This window comes from Cupressus sempervirens, chromosome 8 (assembly GCF_028749045.1).
Source record: "Cupressus sempervirens isolate cs-2001-9-10 chromosome 8, ASM2874904v1, whole genome shotgun sequence".
Classification (NCBI taxonomy): Eukaryota; Viridiplantae; Streptophyta; class Pinopsida; order Cupressales; family Cupressaceae; genus Cupressus; species Cupressus sempervirens.
The window spans coordinates 672,872,456-672,891,707 of NC_143125.1; the positions used below are offsets into that span (position 1 = coordinate 672,872,456).

Genomic DNA, 19,252 nt, shown 5'->3' on the forward strand with positions numbered 1-19,252 from the left:
CTTCTGTGCCAAGAGATTCCCTCTAGCCAAAGAAATAAATTTTCTAAGCATTACTTCTTCATTGTTTTGTCTGTAACTCATAAAGACTAATTGATCTGCTAAATCAATGGATTGCTCAAAGGAAAGGTTAGAACTCATGAAGACAAAATCATATGGACATCCCTGATAAGCTATTACCATACATTGTAACCTTATAAAATAGAGAACTATGTACCTGTTCGAATTTGATTAGAAATGTTCATGTCCTGAGAGGTTAATCTAGGCATTCTTTTGATATATTCTAATGTGATTAAAATCCTCTTGAGCTTTGAATAAATTTATCATACTAGGAATTAGGAAATTTTGATCTGAGCATTTAATAAATTTATTATAGTATATAAAATATTTGAATTAATAAAATTAATGAAAATATTATATAATATTTTTATAATAATAATATATATTATAGTATTTCTTAAAAGATTGTATAATATGAGTATATATAATATTTTTGAATAAATAAATTTTTATTTATTTTTTAAATATAATATTAAAAATCTTAAAAATATCAACGTATCATGTTTATAAATCACATTATTAAAAATATAGCTCTTAAAAATTATCTTGTTTTACAATCTATCAAATCTAGTCCATAATAATCTTATGTAATTAGGCAAATATATTGATTTTATAATTAAATTTAAAAATGATATAGTTGAAATAAAATTTAAAAATATCACCAAACATTACTGGATTTTCTTTCCGTGATTCTTTCTAGTTGACCTAGTTGAATCAGATTAATAAATTTTATAGTGGCTAGCCATTTTTGTCTTAGAAAAAAAAAAGAAGAAAGAAAGAAGTATGCTGCTGCATGATATGTATAAATAAAATATTGCCGGACATAAAGAATTTGTCTGTCCATGTTATGAACTAGAAGGAGTAGTCTTACAACTGTAATCTCAACGTTTCCCCTTCCGTTAAGCAATGTAGATGACAATGTACGCTTACAACGTTACTTGCACGTTCTGTTTTGCTTCGCCCGGGCCCTCTCATTTCCAAGCACATGTCATCTCCATCGGACAAAGCAAATACTTGTAAATGCAGCACTGACTTCAATTAAATATGTTATGATTGCTGCAACTGAATAATAGATGCGTCGGCCGTTTATTAAAGACATGTTAGATTGCCTCTATTTCATCTCATTTCTGCGTTCTGACCAAGTGAGAGCGAAATGGTTCATGTTGACAAAAAGCGCACTGTATTTCCCGCCGCTCCATCCCAATCTCAACACATTAAGTTGTACCGCTTCGATTTACAAACGCTGTTCGCCGAATACATTCAAAAAGCCCTCCTCTACCAAACCCCTGCGGACCTCTTCTCCTCTCAACTAGAGCGTCTTGCTCAAACCCTGTCTCAAATACTGGTAAAATTTTATCCTTTGGCCGGTCGGCTAACAACAAATCCTGTGGATGGCGAGATTTACATCTTCTGCAACGATTCTGGCGTAGATTTCATCGAAGCCACGGCAGAAGAGCTCAGCATTGCAGATCTTATCATACCAGAAGTTACGGCGGCTGGGGAACAACTGTTCCCCCTCAACGGGGCCGTCAATTTTGAAGGCCATCGCCTCCCCTTGCTCGGAATCCAGGTAAACTGTTAAAATATTTATATTTTCCGGTAGGAATGGTAAGAATTTAGTGCAAATTAGGAATGTGATGAAAATGCTTGCATTTTTTTGAAAGGTGTTAGGATTTCCGTATTTAATGGTTGATATGGAATTTGCAGGTAACACGGCTGAAAGATGGCGTTGCGGTATGTTTCGCGATAAACCACGCCGTAGCCGATGGGACTGCCGTCATGGATTTCTTGAAATCGTGGTCTCATCTCTCCAGAAGAAATGCAAATGGGAACGAAATTTCCGTTAACCCAGTCTTCGACCGTTGTTTGCTACGCACTGGCGGGTTTCTAAATGCATTTACACTGGCCCTTATTCCCGGCGGGCACGTCCAACGGCCTCCACTGCGGGTAAAGATGTTCCATTTCAGCGCCCACATGACCAGCCGCCTAAAAGAGCGGGCTAACCAGGATTCATCGCTTCACATATCTTCTTTCCAAGCGCTGTGTGCACACGTGTGGCGGGCAGTCACTCGGGCCCGTCGATTGGGCCTACACGAGCCGACGAAATGTCATGTATCTGTCAACTGTCGGGTGCGGCTTGTTCCTCCGCTTCCCAACTCTTACTTTGGCAATGTTTTTCAGAATATACGGACGACCGCCACGTGTGGGGAGCTTCTCAGTTTGCCTCTTTCGTTCTCCGCTGGCTTGTTGAAGGGCATTATTGCAGGTCATACGAACGAGGTGATTAGGGAAAGGATTGATAAGTGGCGTATGAAGCCGCTCGTGTTGGAAAATAATTGTTTGCTGATTGCAGGTTCCACGCAGTTTGAGTTCTATAAGACTGATTTTGGTGTTAATTATTGTTAGTTGGACAGCTGTTATTTCTGACCCGGAAATAGCAGCACTATTTATGGGTAGCTTGGACAGCTGTTCGTCCTTATCTATGAATAGCGGTTGTATTTATGAGTGGTTTGGACAGCTGTTTGTCCACTTGCCAAAAATTAGTAAATGGTTATTATTTACTAATTTTAGTGATTCCTTTTGAACACTTTGCAACCAATTCTATTATTGGTTGTCGAGTTTTCTTAATCTCAGCCATTGGTTAGATTTAATCTCGGTCGTTGGTTTACCAACAGGAGTAGTATAGAAAGGGGTCATTGGGTCATTTGGACAGGAAGAAACGTTTTGGAGAAGCGGTTTGCAGTGTTAGCAAGGGCGCAATGTTAGCGCAGGGATAGCAGTGAGGAATATCAGCGGGAGAAATTAGGAGGTTGTCGGAGTTCTGCCAGTGAGAGGCAAGAAATTTTGTATCTCTTGATTTGCTGAAGTTTAAAATAATTCCTCATCTGTAGAACTGGTTTTCCCTTAGGGGTTTTTCCAAAGACAATTTGTCCAAAAATATTGTGTTCATTGTGTTGCGCATTTCTTTCCGTATTTTATAAGTGAAGTTGCAGTTGTGTTATTTTTCGATATTAGCTGAGAATTTATTTTCAGCAGTTTAATAATCATTTATGATAGGAGATTAATAATCAATGACTGCAATAGTTTGATTTTTCACATGGTATCAGAGCATTGTTAAGGGTAGAAGAGTTTTGCACTAGGAAAGAAATTTTGATCTCTTTAGATTTATTATTGCTTTAAACCCTTGAGATGGCTTCAGCTGGTTTGAGAGATCAGGATAGATTGGATGGTGCCTCAAATTTTGGTGTCTGGAAGGCTAGAATTTCTTTATTGTTCGAAGAGAATGGTATCAAGGATTATGCTACCAGTGGTGTACCTGTACCAACGGATGCAACACAGCTTGCAGCATATAGGAAGGACGATGCCAAAGCGAGGAAGATTATCCTTGATGGTGTCAAGGATCATATTGTTCCACATATCTCGGAGCTAGATACAGCAAAGAAGATGTGGGATGCCATTCTAAATCTGTACCAGAATGCTACCACTAACAGGAAGTTGATTCTCAGAGAGAAGCTAAAGAATACCCGGATGAATCAGGGAGAAGACGTCACAAGTTACCTCACCAGGCTCAGACTTGTCAAGGATGAGTTAGCAGCTGTTGGAGATAGCCCTAGTGATGATGAGCTAGTGAGAATAGCCCTAAATGGGTTTACTAAACAATGGAGTGTCTTTGTTCAAGTTGTCAGTGGACGAGATACTTTACCGAGTTGGGATCGACTATGGACTGATTTCACTCAGTAGGAGTTTAGACTAAGTCTTGTCAATGGGGCCAACAAGAGTCAGAAAAATGAGGTGGAACAAGAGAACGTTGCCCTAGCGGGTAAAGGGAAAGCAAAGAAGGGATTTAGCAAAGGATCAAATTCACAAAGTGAAAAGAAGAAGAAGGACCTTTCTAAGGTCAAGTGCTTTGGATGTCATGAGTTTGGCCACTATGTCAGTGATTGCCCAGAGAGAAAAAAGGGTAAGAAGCAGGTGGCAGCTTCAGCAAGTGCAGAAGAACTCTCCAGCAGAATGGAAGATGAGTTTGCACTCATAGCTTGTATGGTTAGCTCAACCTCACAGTGTGTTTGGTATATAGATAGTGGGGTGTCATTTCATATGACAGGAGTTAGAGAGTACTTCTCTAGTTACAAGGAGGAGGACACCAACATCCAGATTTCTATGGCAAACTTGTCCAAACTCAACCCTGTTGGGAAAGGGACTGTTCAGTTTCAGAGGGAGAATGGAAAGATAATTCCTCTTCATGATGTGTTATATGTGCCAGGCTTAGGTATGAATTTGATTTCTGTATCTGTTCTTCAGGATAGGGGGTATAATGTACCCTTTAGAGGGACACATGTGTTGATTAAGCACAAGGATTGGAAATCACCCATAACTATTGGAGTTAGGAGTGGTCGCCTTTATAGATTGCAGTTTGATACTCCTAAGGCACTTATGAGCAACAATAATCCTAGAGATCTTGGAGAGCTATGGCATAGGAGGTTGGGCCATATTCATCATGGAGCACTTAAATTGCTTCGTGAGACCGTGACAGGTGTTCCAGAGGTGAGCACAGAGCATGACGATGTATGTAAGGGATGTGTGTTGGGGAAGTTTGTGAAAGCATCTTTTCCAAGGAGTGACACCAGATCTAAGGGTGTTCTTGATCTAGTACATTCAGATGTTTGTGGACCAATGTCAACGAAATCTCTCAGAGGATATGATTACTATGTTACTTTTATTGATGACTTCTCTAGAAAGACCTGGATATACTTCTTGAAGACTAAAGATGAGGTTTTCAGTTGATTCCAAGAGTTCAAGGCTCTTGTGGAGAACTCGACAGGAAAGAAGATAAAGGTTCTTCGGTCAGACAATGGAGGCAAGTACAAAGGAAATGTCTTCTAGGAGTTCTGCACCAGAGAAGGAATCAAGAGAGAATGGATTGTTCCTTACAATCCACAGCAAGAGCTATGCTACATGACCAGGACATGCCCCGTTACTTATGGGCAAAGGCGTGTAATACAGCAGTCTACATTCAGAATAGAGTTCCACACAAGGTGCTAGGGAAGATGACACCAGAGGAGGCTTTCACAGGGAAGAAGCTAGATGTTAGTCACTTCAGGATATTCGGGAGTTTGGCATATTGTCATATTCTTGGAGATACACGTACAAAGTTAGATCAGACTGCAGAGAGGGGGTACTTTTTTGGGTACAGTGAGACCTCAAGGGCATACAGGATTTTCATTCCAGGGACTAAAAGAGTTATTGTCAGATGGGATGTCAAGTTCATGGAGGACAAGGCATTCAAGAGATCTAGAGATTTGCCAGTAGATGATCAGAGTGAGCAGCCAACAGAAGCTCCAAGACCAAGTCAAGGGCATCAAAGCTCAAGTACAGTTACCAGTACGAGTGTAGACTCAGTTAATGAAGATTCACAGAGTATGGAGCAATGGGTGCAATAGGAAATGCATCTAGAAGACTTAGAGATTGACATTTCATCCTCTACAGTTGGCAGCGGGAACCATCTAGTTCCAGATACACAAAGGGATACTCAGGAGTTTGTGGGAGCTCCTAGGAAGAGTACTAGACAGCGAAGACAACCAGCCAAGTTCAATGACTATGTGGCATTAGTTAGTCAGTTGGTAGATAGTGAGCCTTCTAGCTATCAGGAAGCTGCAGAACATCAGGTATGGCGAGATGCTATGGTTGAGGAATATTCTTCAATAATGGAGAATGATGTGTGGGAGGTAGTAACTAGACCAACAGATAGGGTTGTAGTTGGATCACGCTGGATCTATAAGATAAAGCACGGTGCAGATGGTAGCATTGAGAAATACAAGGCTAGGTTTGTGGCAAAGGGGTTCTCTCAGAAGGAGGGAATAGACTATGAGGAGACATTTGCTCCAGTTGCCAGGTATACTTCTATACGAGCTGTAATCTCACTTGCAGCATAGATGGGATGGCAGATCCATCAAATGGATGTCAAGACAACATTCCTCAATGGTGAGTTGAAGGAGGAGGTATACATAGAACAACCAGAAGGCTTTGTAGCACACAGCAAAGAGACCCACGTGTGCAGATTGAAGAAAGCATTGTACGGACTCAAGCAGGCTCCTAGAGCGTGGTATGAGCGCATTGATACATACTTGCAGAAAATGGGCTTTGTGAAGAGTGAAGTAGATGCTAACCTCTACTACTTGATGGTTAGGGGTGAGATTCTCATTCTTGTTCTTTATGTGGACGACCTATTTCTTACAGGTTCACTAGGGCTCATAGTGGATTGCAAGAGGAACCTTGCAGAAGAGTTCGAGATGAAGGATTTAGGACTTATGCACTACTTTCTAGGCATGGAAGTGTGGCAGATAGATGGGAAGATTTTCCTTGGTCAAGGGAAATATTGCATTGAAATCTTGAAGAAATTCAGGATGGAGGATTGCAAATCCATGTCTACACCCATGATCACGAATTGGAGGAAGGTAGATACATCTAAGGAGAAAGATGTAGATCCCACTTTATATAGACAGTTGATTGGTTCGCTTATGTATTTGGTCAACACTAGACCAGATATAGCATTTGTAGTAAACTCTCTTAGTCAGTTCATGGTTGAACCAAAGAGAATGCATTGGATAGCGGCTAAGCATGTGCTATGTTACTTGTGTGGTACAGTCGAGTATTGGATCAGATATGTTCGAGGTGAAGGTATCAGGTTGATAGGCTATACTGACGCAGATTGGGCAGGAAGTACAACAGACAAAAGGAGCACTTCAGGGTGTTGTTTCAGCTTGGGATCAGGAGTTGTATCTTGGTTCAGTAGGAAGCAGAAGTCTGTGGCTCTAAGTTCAGCAGAAGCAGAATACATAGCAGCTAGCATGGCGACATGTGAAGCTATATGGCTTTGAAAGTTGTTAGTAGCCTTGTTTGGTCAGAAGGTTGAGACTACTGTGATACATTGTGACAATCAGAGTTGCATCAAGTTGTCTGAGAATCCAGTGTTTCATGATAGGTCTAAGCATATAGATTTCAGATATCACTTCATCAGAGATTGTGTACAAAGGGGAGTTGTTCGACTACAATACATACCTACAGATGAGCAGGTAGCAGACATTCTGACGAAGGCTTTGGGAAAGGCCAAATTTATCTTTTTTAGAGATAAGATGGGTGTCATGCAGAATAGCTTCCTCGCTAAGAGGGAGTGTTAATTATTGTTAGTTGGACAGCTGTTATTTCTGACCCAGAAATAGCAACACTATTTATGGGTAGCTTGGACAGCTGTTCGTCCTTATCTATGAATAGCGGTTGTATTTATGGGTGGTTTGGACAGTTGTTTGTCCACTTGCCAAAAATTAGTAAATGGTTATTATTTACTAATTTTAGTGATTCCTTTTGGACACTTCGCAACCAATTCTATTATTGGCTGTCGAGTTGTCTTAATCTCAGCCGTTGGTTAGATTTAATCTCGGTCGTTGGTTTACCAATAGGAGTAGTATAGAAAGGGGTCATTGGGTCATTTGGACAGGAAGAAACGTTTTAGAGAAGCGGTTTACAGTGTTAGCAAACAGTCTTGCAGTGTTAGCAAGGGCGTAGTGTTAGCACAGGGATAGCAGTGAGGAATATCAGCGGGAGAAATTAGGAGGTTGTCGGAGTTCTGCCAGTGAGAGGCAAGGAATTTTGTATCTCTTGATTTGCTGAAGTTTAATATAATTCCTCATCTGTAGAACTGGTTTTCCCTTAGGGGTTTTTCTAGGGACAATTTGTCCAAAAATATTGTGTTCATTGTGTTGCGCATTTCTTTTCGTATTTTATAAGTGAAGTTGCAGTTGTGTTATTTTTCGATATTAGCTGGGAATTTATTTTCAGCAGTTTAATAATCATTTATGATAGGAGATTAATAATCAGTGATTGCAATAGTTTGATTTTTCACATTTGGGTGGGGATGACCAGTGGCGTTTAGGAGCGGACCGGCAAGTCTCTTCGATGGAAAGGTGACTGTTAATCCCGGTCGAGAGGGCGGAGGAAGCGTTGAATTAGAGCTTTGCCTTCCTCCCTCTGTCATGGCTGTCTTGGAAAGTGACCCCGAATTTATTAGCCTGCCGGTCATTCAATCCATGATGTAATGCTATGTAATGAGCTTATTTTGAATGCATGTTCTAAGGATCCGTTCATTACAAGATTGGAATATGCTAAATCTATTTAGATGCTAGCGCATATAAACAAGGGAGGCAAGGGTCAAGTTCCTGCTTATGAAGGTGTATAATGAGTCACGTATATATGTATTAATTGATGTACATTTTTGTTTTCAAATTATCAGTCATTTAATGCTTATGAAGGTGTATAATAAATGTTGTTGTGGAAGTTAGTAATTTTGGAATTTTTTTGTTCAAATGAATTAGCAAGGCGAGTTTACAATTATTGGGATAATATAAATGAAATCTTTATCGTAAGTTAGGCAATAAGCATTTAGACATTAATGTTGAGCTGCGAAGAATATGACACATATAGTTTCAAAAGAATGTTATAACTACCAAATACAAATAAATTATGTTTAATAATAGATGTTAAAGTTATATATGTAAATATTATATAGATCTCTAAATTATATCTATATAGATTAATATAAATTCTACTTATTACGATTTATTTTATAAAATAAATTATTAATTGTCATACAAATTATTTATTTAATTTTTTTGTTAATATATATATCTAAATGTAATTATAATGAAAATAATTATTGTAATGATGTAAGTAGGAAACAAAACGATCATATCATAATGTTTATATTTGAAATATATTAGTTTTTAAAATATATCATTTTAATATTTTTAATATAAATTATTAATTAATTTTTTTACGAAATAAAAATAAATGGTAAAACTAAAATTTGAAAACCAACAAGGCAAAGTTCAAAAGGCTACTTAAAAAAGATGGATATGCCACCTTTTTTCCTCATGAGGTAAAGGATGGGTACTTTTGGAGGCTGCACTTGGACACTATCCACATGTTTAATCAAACTCTCAATCTCATCAACAAAGAAATCAAGAGGCCCGCTCATAGATCTAATGGAAAAATGATCAACATTCTGAAGCAAATCCAATATTACAAGAACTTGGTTTGGATGGAAGGTCCGATGGGGTGGACAGCATGGTTTGACACTATTGAAGATGTGCTCCACTGATGTTTTTCTTTTGCTCATCCTCCTTCTCTTGATGTATATGTAATCCATCTTTTTTGGTGTGAGGTATGTCCTCAATTTATCGGATGCTATATGGTTTTGTTGTATTTTTTATCTCCTTATACTTAATACAAAATATTTTTTTTAAAAAATTGAATTTTATAAGAACTTTTGACATTTACTAACCGATTTTTTAAAAAAAAGCAATGTGGACAATTTAAGGATTGAAAAGGATTGACGATACAAAAAAAAGGAGAGAAAGGAGTGAGCATGGTATGCGATGGCTACAAATGAGGCATGATATTTTAATAATAATAATGATTATAATCAATGTTCTCCATACCATGGTGATGTATTTGGTGTTTTAAAAATAAACATATGATTTTTTTCATTGCCTTTTTCAATATTAACCAATACTAAGAGAAAGAAATAGCAATTTTAATAATCATTAAAATAAAAAATTCAATACAACTATATAAACTTTATTTGAAAGTTTTAAGATTATAAACTAATTCACTGAAATAATTAAAATATAGAACTGAAGGATTCCAATAGTATCCTGCCATTGGCAAGAACTAATAATAAAAAAATTGCATCAAACATGTGTTCCATCATATTAGATGGAATTTCAATTTTTTTATGTCGAAGGGATAGTTTATTTGAGATGAATGACCTTCACAATTAAGATCAATGGATACCTAGTTTTATAGCGCAAAATTAACAATAATTAATATTGTTATATACTAGCAATCCTAGCAGAAAATGACATTACTCATTGTGAATAACTCTAGGTTTCTTTCTAATTACTTATCTAAATCTATCTTCCTCTTTATAACTATTTACCACTATCTACCTCTTTCTTTCCCTCCATCTCTAACTACATCTTTCTATCTTTATCTTTTGTTATCTCTTTTTATCCATCTCTATATATTTATGTCATTCCCTCCCTCCTCTCTCATCCACTCCATCTCCATTGCACTCCTCTCTATGTTTACTTAAATTAATATATAAGTATATAGAGACTAATATATATGTCTTTATATACTTATATATCTATTCTTATTATTTATTTATGAGATACAAATGATCCAATGGAAACATTAATAAAAAACTTCATTACTACTAATTTAGTATTGATTTTTTACATATAAATGAAGTTAATTTATATTTACATTTAAAATTTGACAAATGATAAAGAACCAATATAAACGTTTAGGATGGAAAAAAATGGTCATCTAAGCCTATTTATTTGTTTACAAGAATGAAAAATAATGACTATTTTAATAATTCTATTGTATATTTATTTATTTTATGTAGTTAATAGTTTTTATTTCGTATCATTATATGTATTTTTAAATTTATTAAAGTGGATATTTTCTTCATAATCTTTTTAAAAATGAAATTATATTTAAAAATATCATCAACTTATTTTAATTTAAAAAAAAATAAAAATCCAATGATGATGAATATTATCTATATTATTTAATTTGATGAAAGTATAATGGTATATAATGTAGTTGTTTTTCAAGTGAGAGATTTATAAAGTATATTATAATAAAATTTTCAGCAGAAAAATTCTTATTCATTTTAAATTCTTTGTCTAAATATGTACTTATAGAACTTATAATGAAAAAACCATTTTAAATGAGATTAGCTTACAGATATGACCACTCATCAAAAGTAGGCCTTAGCCTTGGTGTACATAATATAAAAAAATGTTTTAGAGAAGGGCAACATGAGGACTTGACATAGGAGAAACAAGTCAGTTGTCATCCATGTACCAGCGCCACAATGTTAACCATTATTTTTCTCCCCAATTACATAAAAAAAAAACCCGATACCTACACAAATATGCTAAAACAAATCACCATGATCATCAATTACCATTTTTTTGTTCAGATTTAGCCTAAATGATTACTAGATCATTTCTCTTATTCTTGGACTAAAAACTTCAAACATTATAGATTTGGTTGTTTCATTCAACTCCCATTTTAGGAAACCTTTCCTATTGGTTCGATCATGGGTGTATGTTTCTCTTTAGGCATGAGTAGCCATCCAATTCATTATGTTCTGCCATTTTTATAGATTAAAAATATGAGAATTTTTTTTAATTTCGAGTGCTTATATATTATGGACATTAATTACAAAGTAAAATGAAATATTTTACTTGAGATGATATGTTGTGAAAATTTTGGAGCCATGGATTAATTCATGCTTATGGTAAGCATGAAGTATATATTTTTTGCCTTATAACTATTCTATAAATCTGCCCATGAATTTTTCTCCTGAGTATAGTTAGATTTGGTGACATGACATTTTCTTTGTAGGCAAAGTACATGTTTACAACTAACAATGTGTTTGGGCAACTCTTTTGTCCATGTGTGTAATCAGACCCAATCATTATTTATTCTCCTCTACCTTTTACAATATACAATTTGGTATTCACCACCAAACTTGGTGGAAGTATTAGAGTCGGCATATTGGGAGAAGTTTGGCACTGGCTATAGTGCAACTTATTTGCACCTTCGATAGCCATGCCAACTCCTGCCCTTGGTCAGCTCTCTGCCATCTTTTAAATGGTTCATAGTGATGGGATAGAGTGTCAAATCCTCAAATTAGTTTCTATTAAATATGAGGTAATATTTATAAAAAAATTTAATCACATTACCATCACGTAATACTTGTATTATTTTTTAACTTGAATGAGCGAATATGCTTATAAATATTTTAAAGTATTATTAATAACCTTGTTGAATAAGCAATATATTTTTAGTTTTATATTTTGAATTTTGAATTCTAAGTGTTATAAAATGTTTTTTGAATAATATTTTCTAATACTCATTTCATAAAATTTAAAAGTATGATTTAAAAAGAATTTAAATTTGTTTAAAACTAAATACTATTTCTATTTTTATTATAATAATATATTTTATTATTGAATTTTACTATTGTATCTTTATTTGAATAATTGTACACCTGATAAAATAATAAAAAATTATTATTATTTATTCAAAATTATTTTAATTACTTATTATTATATTTTAGTGGAGAGGGTTTAAGTCTCATCAAAAAACCTTCAAAAAGTGCAACAAGTAGTGTATATTATTTTTTTAAAAAAAAATGTAAATCATTATTTGTTTATATTTGTTGTTTGATCAAATATTCAAAATCATTATTTGTTTATATTTGTTTGTTTAATCAAATATTCTCTAATAATTCTAATATTTATTGAAGACAAACATTAATCTTATGTAGGGATGTGCAGTTACCATGTGTTCTTCCATTCAAACCATCCTTTGTTCGGTCATATCCTAGATCTCAGAAAAATTCTGTAGTTATTTTAATCACACTATTTTGTTGTAGTTTTACAACATTTTTATATTATAAAATAAAAATAAAATCTTTATAGATTACAATGGTGTGCATTTTTTATTTGTGTCTAGAATTATTTTTAAGATTCTTTGTGAAATTTGATTCCAAAAATAAGAAAGAATAATTCATCTTAGGGTTTCAATACTTTGAAAAAACTTTACACATGTTTTTATATTCACCAAAAAGAAAAAAACACATATTTCATATCTACAAACATATTAAATCTTTAAAATAATTATTATCTCATATTTTTTAAAATTAAATGTCCAATAAATTTAAATCATGTTTTCTTCATCAAATTATGAATTTACTCTTCAATAGTAAAAAAACCATACAAGCCATGACATTCTTTCCAATCTAAAATTTAAAATAACATTTAAAAATGTTTTCACAATCTTTTTATATTATAGAACATAAGTATAGAGTTTTATTGGATTATAAAATTTGGATGGTTATAGTATTAAGTTCTTCATTCATGTGCATTTTTTTGTTTGTGTCTAGAATTCTTTTTAAGATTCTTATATGCATGTTTTTATATTATTCCTTGATAGAAATATGTTCTGCAAATAAAGAAAAGAAAACATTTCATATCTACAAATTACTAACCATACAAGACTTATATTCTTTTGAATCTAAAAATTAAAACAACATTTAGAATTCATAATAATAAAATTTAAAAAATTGAATATGAATGATATAGAATGTTTACTAATTGTTTAATAAAGTATAAGAAGTATCTAGTTTTGTACATTTGCCAACATGTAGTCTAAAGTTCAAATAATTTTTTAACTTTTTTCTCAATGTAGAATATTTTAAAATTTTAATAAATAAAATTTGTAAGATTCCATTCAAAATGTTATAAATGAAGTAAAATTACATAAACTCAAATTTCCATAATCCAATCCAAGATTCCAACATCACCATTAAATAATTATCTTAAAATAAACAATTGCACATCAAATGCCTTATTCCACACATAAATCTTGAAAATTAAAATGCAAATTTCATTCACAAAGCATTGTTTTAACTACATGTTAAAAAAATTCAACAATGTACTTATTTCATAATAAAATGTTATCTAAAACAACAACAACATTAGAATATGGCTCTAGATGTTCATCTTAAGATTAACAAATGGAATGCTACATTCAAAATAATAATAACAAATTTTATTATTTTATTAATTATACCACTATTGAAGTAAAGGCACAAAATAAAATTCAATAATAAAGTCTATTATTATAATAAAAATAAATTACAATAATTTTTAAAAATAAATTTAAATTCATTTCAATTGTAAAAATATTGACATAATCTTATGAAATTAATCTTTTTACTTTCAAAATTTTATTCTAAAAATATTTCTTCATATTCAAAATTCAAAATATAAAATATGATGTAATTCATTAAAGATGAACTTTATATTACAACTAAAATTAAAATGCTTGAGTTGTTTCACAATAAACTTTATAGCTAAAAATATATCGCTCAAGGTAAAAAAATATTGAAAGTATATATAGCTCATTCAAGTTAAAAAAACATAGAAGTATTACGTGATGGGAATGTGATTAAAAACATTTATAAATATTACCTCATCTTTAATAGAAATTTGTTTGAGGATTTGACACTCTGTCCCATCACAGTAAACTGTGGAAAAGTTAGCAAAGAGCTGAGTAAGGGTAGGAGTTGGCACGGCTACCAATGGTGTAAATAAGTTGCACCATAGCTAGTGCCGAGAAGTTTTGAAGCATTATGGTATCATGTGGAGAATATTACAAGAAATGTGATAGCACATCATTGTTCGAAATAGTATAGCTTTAGGCGTGAGGAAGAAACAAAGCAAGCCAAATTCATCACAACTTTTACAACTTGGATGAGGAACCACCAATTAGTTTTCAATGTACCCGCCCTATTAGTCATTTCATTCCTTATTGCTGAAGTGGTCTATAAGGTACTTGTATGTGCCATGGATCTACAGTCCATTGAATCTTGCGAAAGTTTTGACAAATCATACCCGCACCTATTAGTGAGTATTTTGTTTTGATGAGTAAAGAAGCAACTACGATTAAATGAGTAGGATGTATTAGATGGTCATTGAGGATTTTTAAGCATTCTTAGCCCTTAGATGGACATCATCATTTTATCAATCTGATAGAGGGAATGCCTTCAACATAATTATAACTAGTAATTGCACATTTAATAAGATGCAATAGGTATGTTGAAGAGATATTTAATGTTAATTGAGCAAATAAGGTAGGTATATTTTTTTAATACAATATCATAACTGAAGTTGTAAACAAAATTCTAATCCTAATAATGACATAAACCTACACCATTGTCCTAACCCTAGTCATAATAAGAACCCTAGTTTTAACAATAAACCTAACCACATTCTTAGAATGTAAGTTGAATCTTTACCATAACACCATCTTAATTAAAATTGTGACCCTAACCATAACAACTCCTTACCTTAGTCATAATTTATACTCTAAATCTTATTGACAACCGTAACTTCAATCCTAGTTTTAACCCTACCATAAGACAAATACTAAACTCTAATATGAAACATCATAATTCAAAATGTAACCCTAACCATGATATTAGCCACTAGTATAAAATGGTTATTATGTTATAAGAATTTTGAACATATAAATATATATAACAATAGTTTGAAATAATAACATAAAATTATTAAATAAGTAAAAATATTGATATATTATAATACATTGTCAAATAAATTTATCTATATATAAATAAATAAATTTTAGTTTTCTTTTTATTGATTGAATATTTTAAATATTTTCCTAATTAATTTTATACTTTGAGAAATAAGTGAAATGTAGAAATAGGTTTTAAATATAAAAATAATCTTTTCATATAAATAATGATAATCACTTTTTTTTCTAGTTTTTTCAAACAAATATAGAAATATTGTAAAACATTTTTTTCCATTACTATATTTATTAAACATTTAACTATGAAAAATAAAATTTAAAATACTAGTAATTGAAAATCCAAAATACACTCAAACAGAAATTAATTATCTATTTAACATATTAAATATAAAATCAAAATTAAAAAATAATTAAATCCAAATATGACAATATTATTGCACCAATCATGTTGAGTTTTAAACTCTAATTTAATGTCAGATTTATTAAAGTTGCAAATATGGCAAGACCAAACGAAAAATGTTGACCGGTGTCCCATGTTGTATAAAGGTTTGTAACTATATGCACATAGCAACTATGCAACAATCACCCCCTAGGGCATCAACTTTCTATCAACTCCTTCAACATCAACAAAAATGGCTTTTAGAAAATTGAACTATTTTGTCTTATCTTGAAATCTTCAATGTTATATTAAAAACTAACAATGGGAATTTGAACTGTCCCCAATTATTTATGAAACCATAAACCATAGTTCACCATACCAAAACAGATCTACAAAAACAAAATCTTAATTTTCTCTCAATCTATAACACATACAATCTTAAAACTTGATGTAGAGGTAAGATAGCTAAATCCTATAACTATTTCAATAGGTCTTGGGATCTAACCAATTTGTATATTTACCTACAAGTCTCTATAACAACCAAATTAACTATAAACTATATGATTTTCATTCATGAACAATCTTCTCCATACATCAAAATTCTCATGCATACTGACCTCCTATGAGTTCCATCAACCTTCAATCCCATAAATATACTAGATTCATTAGTTCCCATGGTTGTCAAAGTGAAATGACTCATAAACTTTCAGGTTGCATATTTCTACCAAAGTAAATGCAACTTTCGTAAGAAAAGTTGTCAACATGACAACATTTTGAGATCGATAGAAAAGAATAAATGCCAAAATGTATAAGAAAATTCAAGGACTCACAAGCATCTAAAATAAACCAAAATGAAAACTATTGTCTAGTTTTGGTCATTTGCACATATTGGTTTGTAAACATGCCAAATGAAAATGCCAGTTACATTTTAGACTTATTGCTTCCCTAACTAATCAAAACAAATAGTATCACTTCACAATGTTTATTGGTTCCACGTAAGGTCCTTGGTGACCTCATCCTTCTATTTGGCTTCAATGGGTCCCTCTGCAATGACTAAGAAAAAATGTAATTATGTCTACAATAATGAAATAGTAACTCATAGAAAGTAGATTTGGTGTTTCTAACCCAAAAGTCACATCCAGTCTTCATTAACCCTCTTAAAATTTCTCCTCGGAGCATGGCATATTTCCTTTCAACTTTCATGAAGGATTCTCCACAAGTAAATAACCTCGTTATTGTGATCAAATATTTCAAAAGTTGCACTTTGCAATTTTGTTGGTAAACAAACCCGTCACAATAGAATTTTCCCAACGGAGTGTGTAGCAAATTGTTCACATCAGTTGGATAGGCCCTTGTTATGTTGTCTTCCTCTGCATTTGGAGGGGCAACTCCCTCATATGATATGATTTTTAAAGGGTTTTCAAATAAAGAATCTAAAACTTCAAAGATCAAGAGAAAGTTGTTCAGGACAAATGCCCCACACGTCCTCACAACCTTCTTGGGTAAACAAGAACAATAACAAAGGTGATCAAGAACTACGCTTGAAAGCAACTAGTATTACCAAACACATTCGTTATTCACAAACACTCACACAATACCATGAGAATGTCTACTACATCAGATAACAATTTTGATTTTAGAATAAGAGCAAGTGTGTGAAAGGTATACACTTTTCCACCAATTGAGAAATGAATTAGAAAACTGATTAGAGCCTACCCTGAAGAGAGTGTAAATGATTCAGGTTCTTTGGAAGTTGCATACTAATTATGGCTTGTACCTTCTCAGGATCAACTTCTATCCCTTTGGCGAAGATAATGTATCCTAGGAGCTTGCCTAATTTGATGCCAAAAGTGCATTTCTTGGGATTGAGCCTAACCTTGAACACTTCTAGGTGGGTGAATATTTTGACTAGATTGGGAAGATGTTCTTCTCGACTATGGGATTTGGCAAGAATATCATCCACATAATCTTCCATGAGGATATGCATCATATCATGAAAGATAGTGGTCATGGACCGTGATAGGTGGCCCCAGCATTCTTTAACCCAAACGACATTACATTCCAACAGAATGTGCCCCATGCACAAGTAAAAACTATTTTCTCTTGATCTTTTGGTGCTATTCTGATTTGATTATACCCATAAAACCCATCCATGAGTGAAAACACAGAATGACCTACTATGAGATCGAGAATGGTGTTGATATTAGGGAGGGGAAATTCATCTTTAGGACATGCTTTGTTTAAATCCCAAAAGTTGATACAGATGCGTATGCTGCCATTCTTCTTTGATATGGGGACAATATTGGAGATCCATGATGCATACACTAGGGGCTAGATGAAATTGGTACAAATTAATTTTTCTAATTCTACTTTCACTAATAGAACTATATGAGGATGCATCTTTCTAAGTTATTGTTTCACTGGCTTGACCTCTGAAGAGATGTTAAGATGGTGGAGGATTAAGGTTGGGTCTAAGTCGGGCATGTCCGCATAAGACCATGCAAGGTTTATCAGTCTTTCTTTGAAGAATTTGATGAATGTCTTCCTTTCTTTTGGGCTCAAGGATTGTGCCAAATAAATTACTTTTGGTTCTTGTTCTATGCCGATGTTGATCAGTTCTATTGACTCAATCAAAATAGAAGATCGCTCCTCAAAATATTCAGGTAAGGTATCAATTACCCCATTCGCAAGTGCCACAGTTGGGTTTTCACCTTGAGATGCATCATTTCTATTTATTTCCATTTCTTTATCAATATTACCCACAACTTGGTGGTGGTCAATAAGGTTGTGGGATGCTTGCCTTGCTCTAGTGTGACTGAGGTGATTGATACCCAACTCGACCATATGCTCTTCTTCTGTTCTTCATTGACAAGATGGTTCAACTATGTTAAAGTAGATGAAAAATTCATGGTTAGTGTCAAAATGAGGGAGGTGATGAGGCTTGATTGTATTTAATTAATGAGTTTGGGATGGACTAGGAAAAGTGATTTGTAGTATGGGAAGGGTTCGATGGAGTTTAAAGACATAACTTCATTAGATGGCTCATATGCTATATCCGTCAGATCTATGACATAGGCTTCTTCTAGAGTGTTAAGGAAAGTACAACTTGCAAGAGACTCATAGTAATCATCTTCAACTTCTACTAGAAATAAGTTAGGGAATAAAGTTTGAAAGTGAAACCCTTCAATGTGGTCATCATCTTCTAAGCCACCCTTATATATTCTATTTCTTGGTGAACTGGATCTTGAACTATGAGTTGTTCTTTGTACAACCAAACTATTGAGGATACGTATGTGGACAACATCACATTCTTTGTCATGGAGAGATTCCTTAGATAGTGACTCAAATTCCCACTTAGTAGAATCATCATCATCTTCGTTATTGGAGGTATTTATGGGTGGTTCTTCTGTGGAATGTGAACTTGAGAGGGCCAAATTCTTATTTATGATATCAGTTGTTGTTCAGGTATAACTTTCCTTTTGTTTGGGTATCCACACCAAGGTAGAAGAGGTTTGTGCCTTGTCCTATTCATCATACCCTACCCCTATTTTAGATTTATTGGACTTGAACTAAGCCATCAGAGGTTCGATGATTCCTTTCCCTTTCCCTAAGGAACAA

At 33.5% G+C, this 19,252-nt stretch overlaps 1 protein-coding gene across 1 annotated transcript; it reads left to right on the forward strand.

Annotated features, from left to right (window-relative positions):
• The first annotated feature begins 1,187 nt into the window (after positions 1-1,187).
• Positions 1,188-8,150, forward strand: LOC149544241 (BAHD acyltransferase DCR-like). The gene is made up of 3 exons (XM_089795936.1): positions 1,188-1,627; positions 1,765-2,458; positions 7,978-8,150. The coding sequence occupies exons 1-3, from the start codon at positions 1,211-1,213 to the stop codon at positions 8,148-8,150; spliced, it is 1,284 nt and encodes a 427-aa protein (XP_089652062.1). The 5' UTR covers positions 1,188-1,210.
• The last annotated feature ends 11,102 nt before the right edge of the window (positions 8,151-19,252 follow it).

Coding starts and splice junctions, on each gene's coding strand:
- LOC149544241 (XM_089795936.1), top strand. CDS start 1,211: ATGGTTCATGTTGACAAAAAGCGCACTGTATTTCCCGCCGCTCCATCC. Junction 1,628..1,764: donor TCCCCTTGCTCGGAATCCAG/GTAAACTGTTAA, acceptor TGGAATTTGCAG/GTAACACGGCTGAAAGATGG. Junction 2,459..7,977: donor TGATTTTGGTGTTAATTATT/GTTAGTTGGACA, acceptor GGGGATGACCAG/TGGCGTTTAGGAGCGGACCG.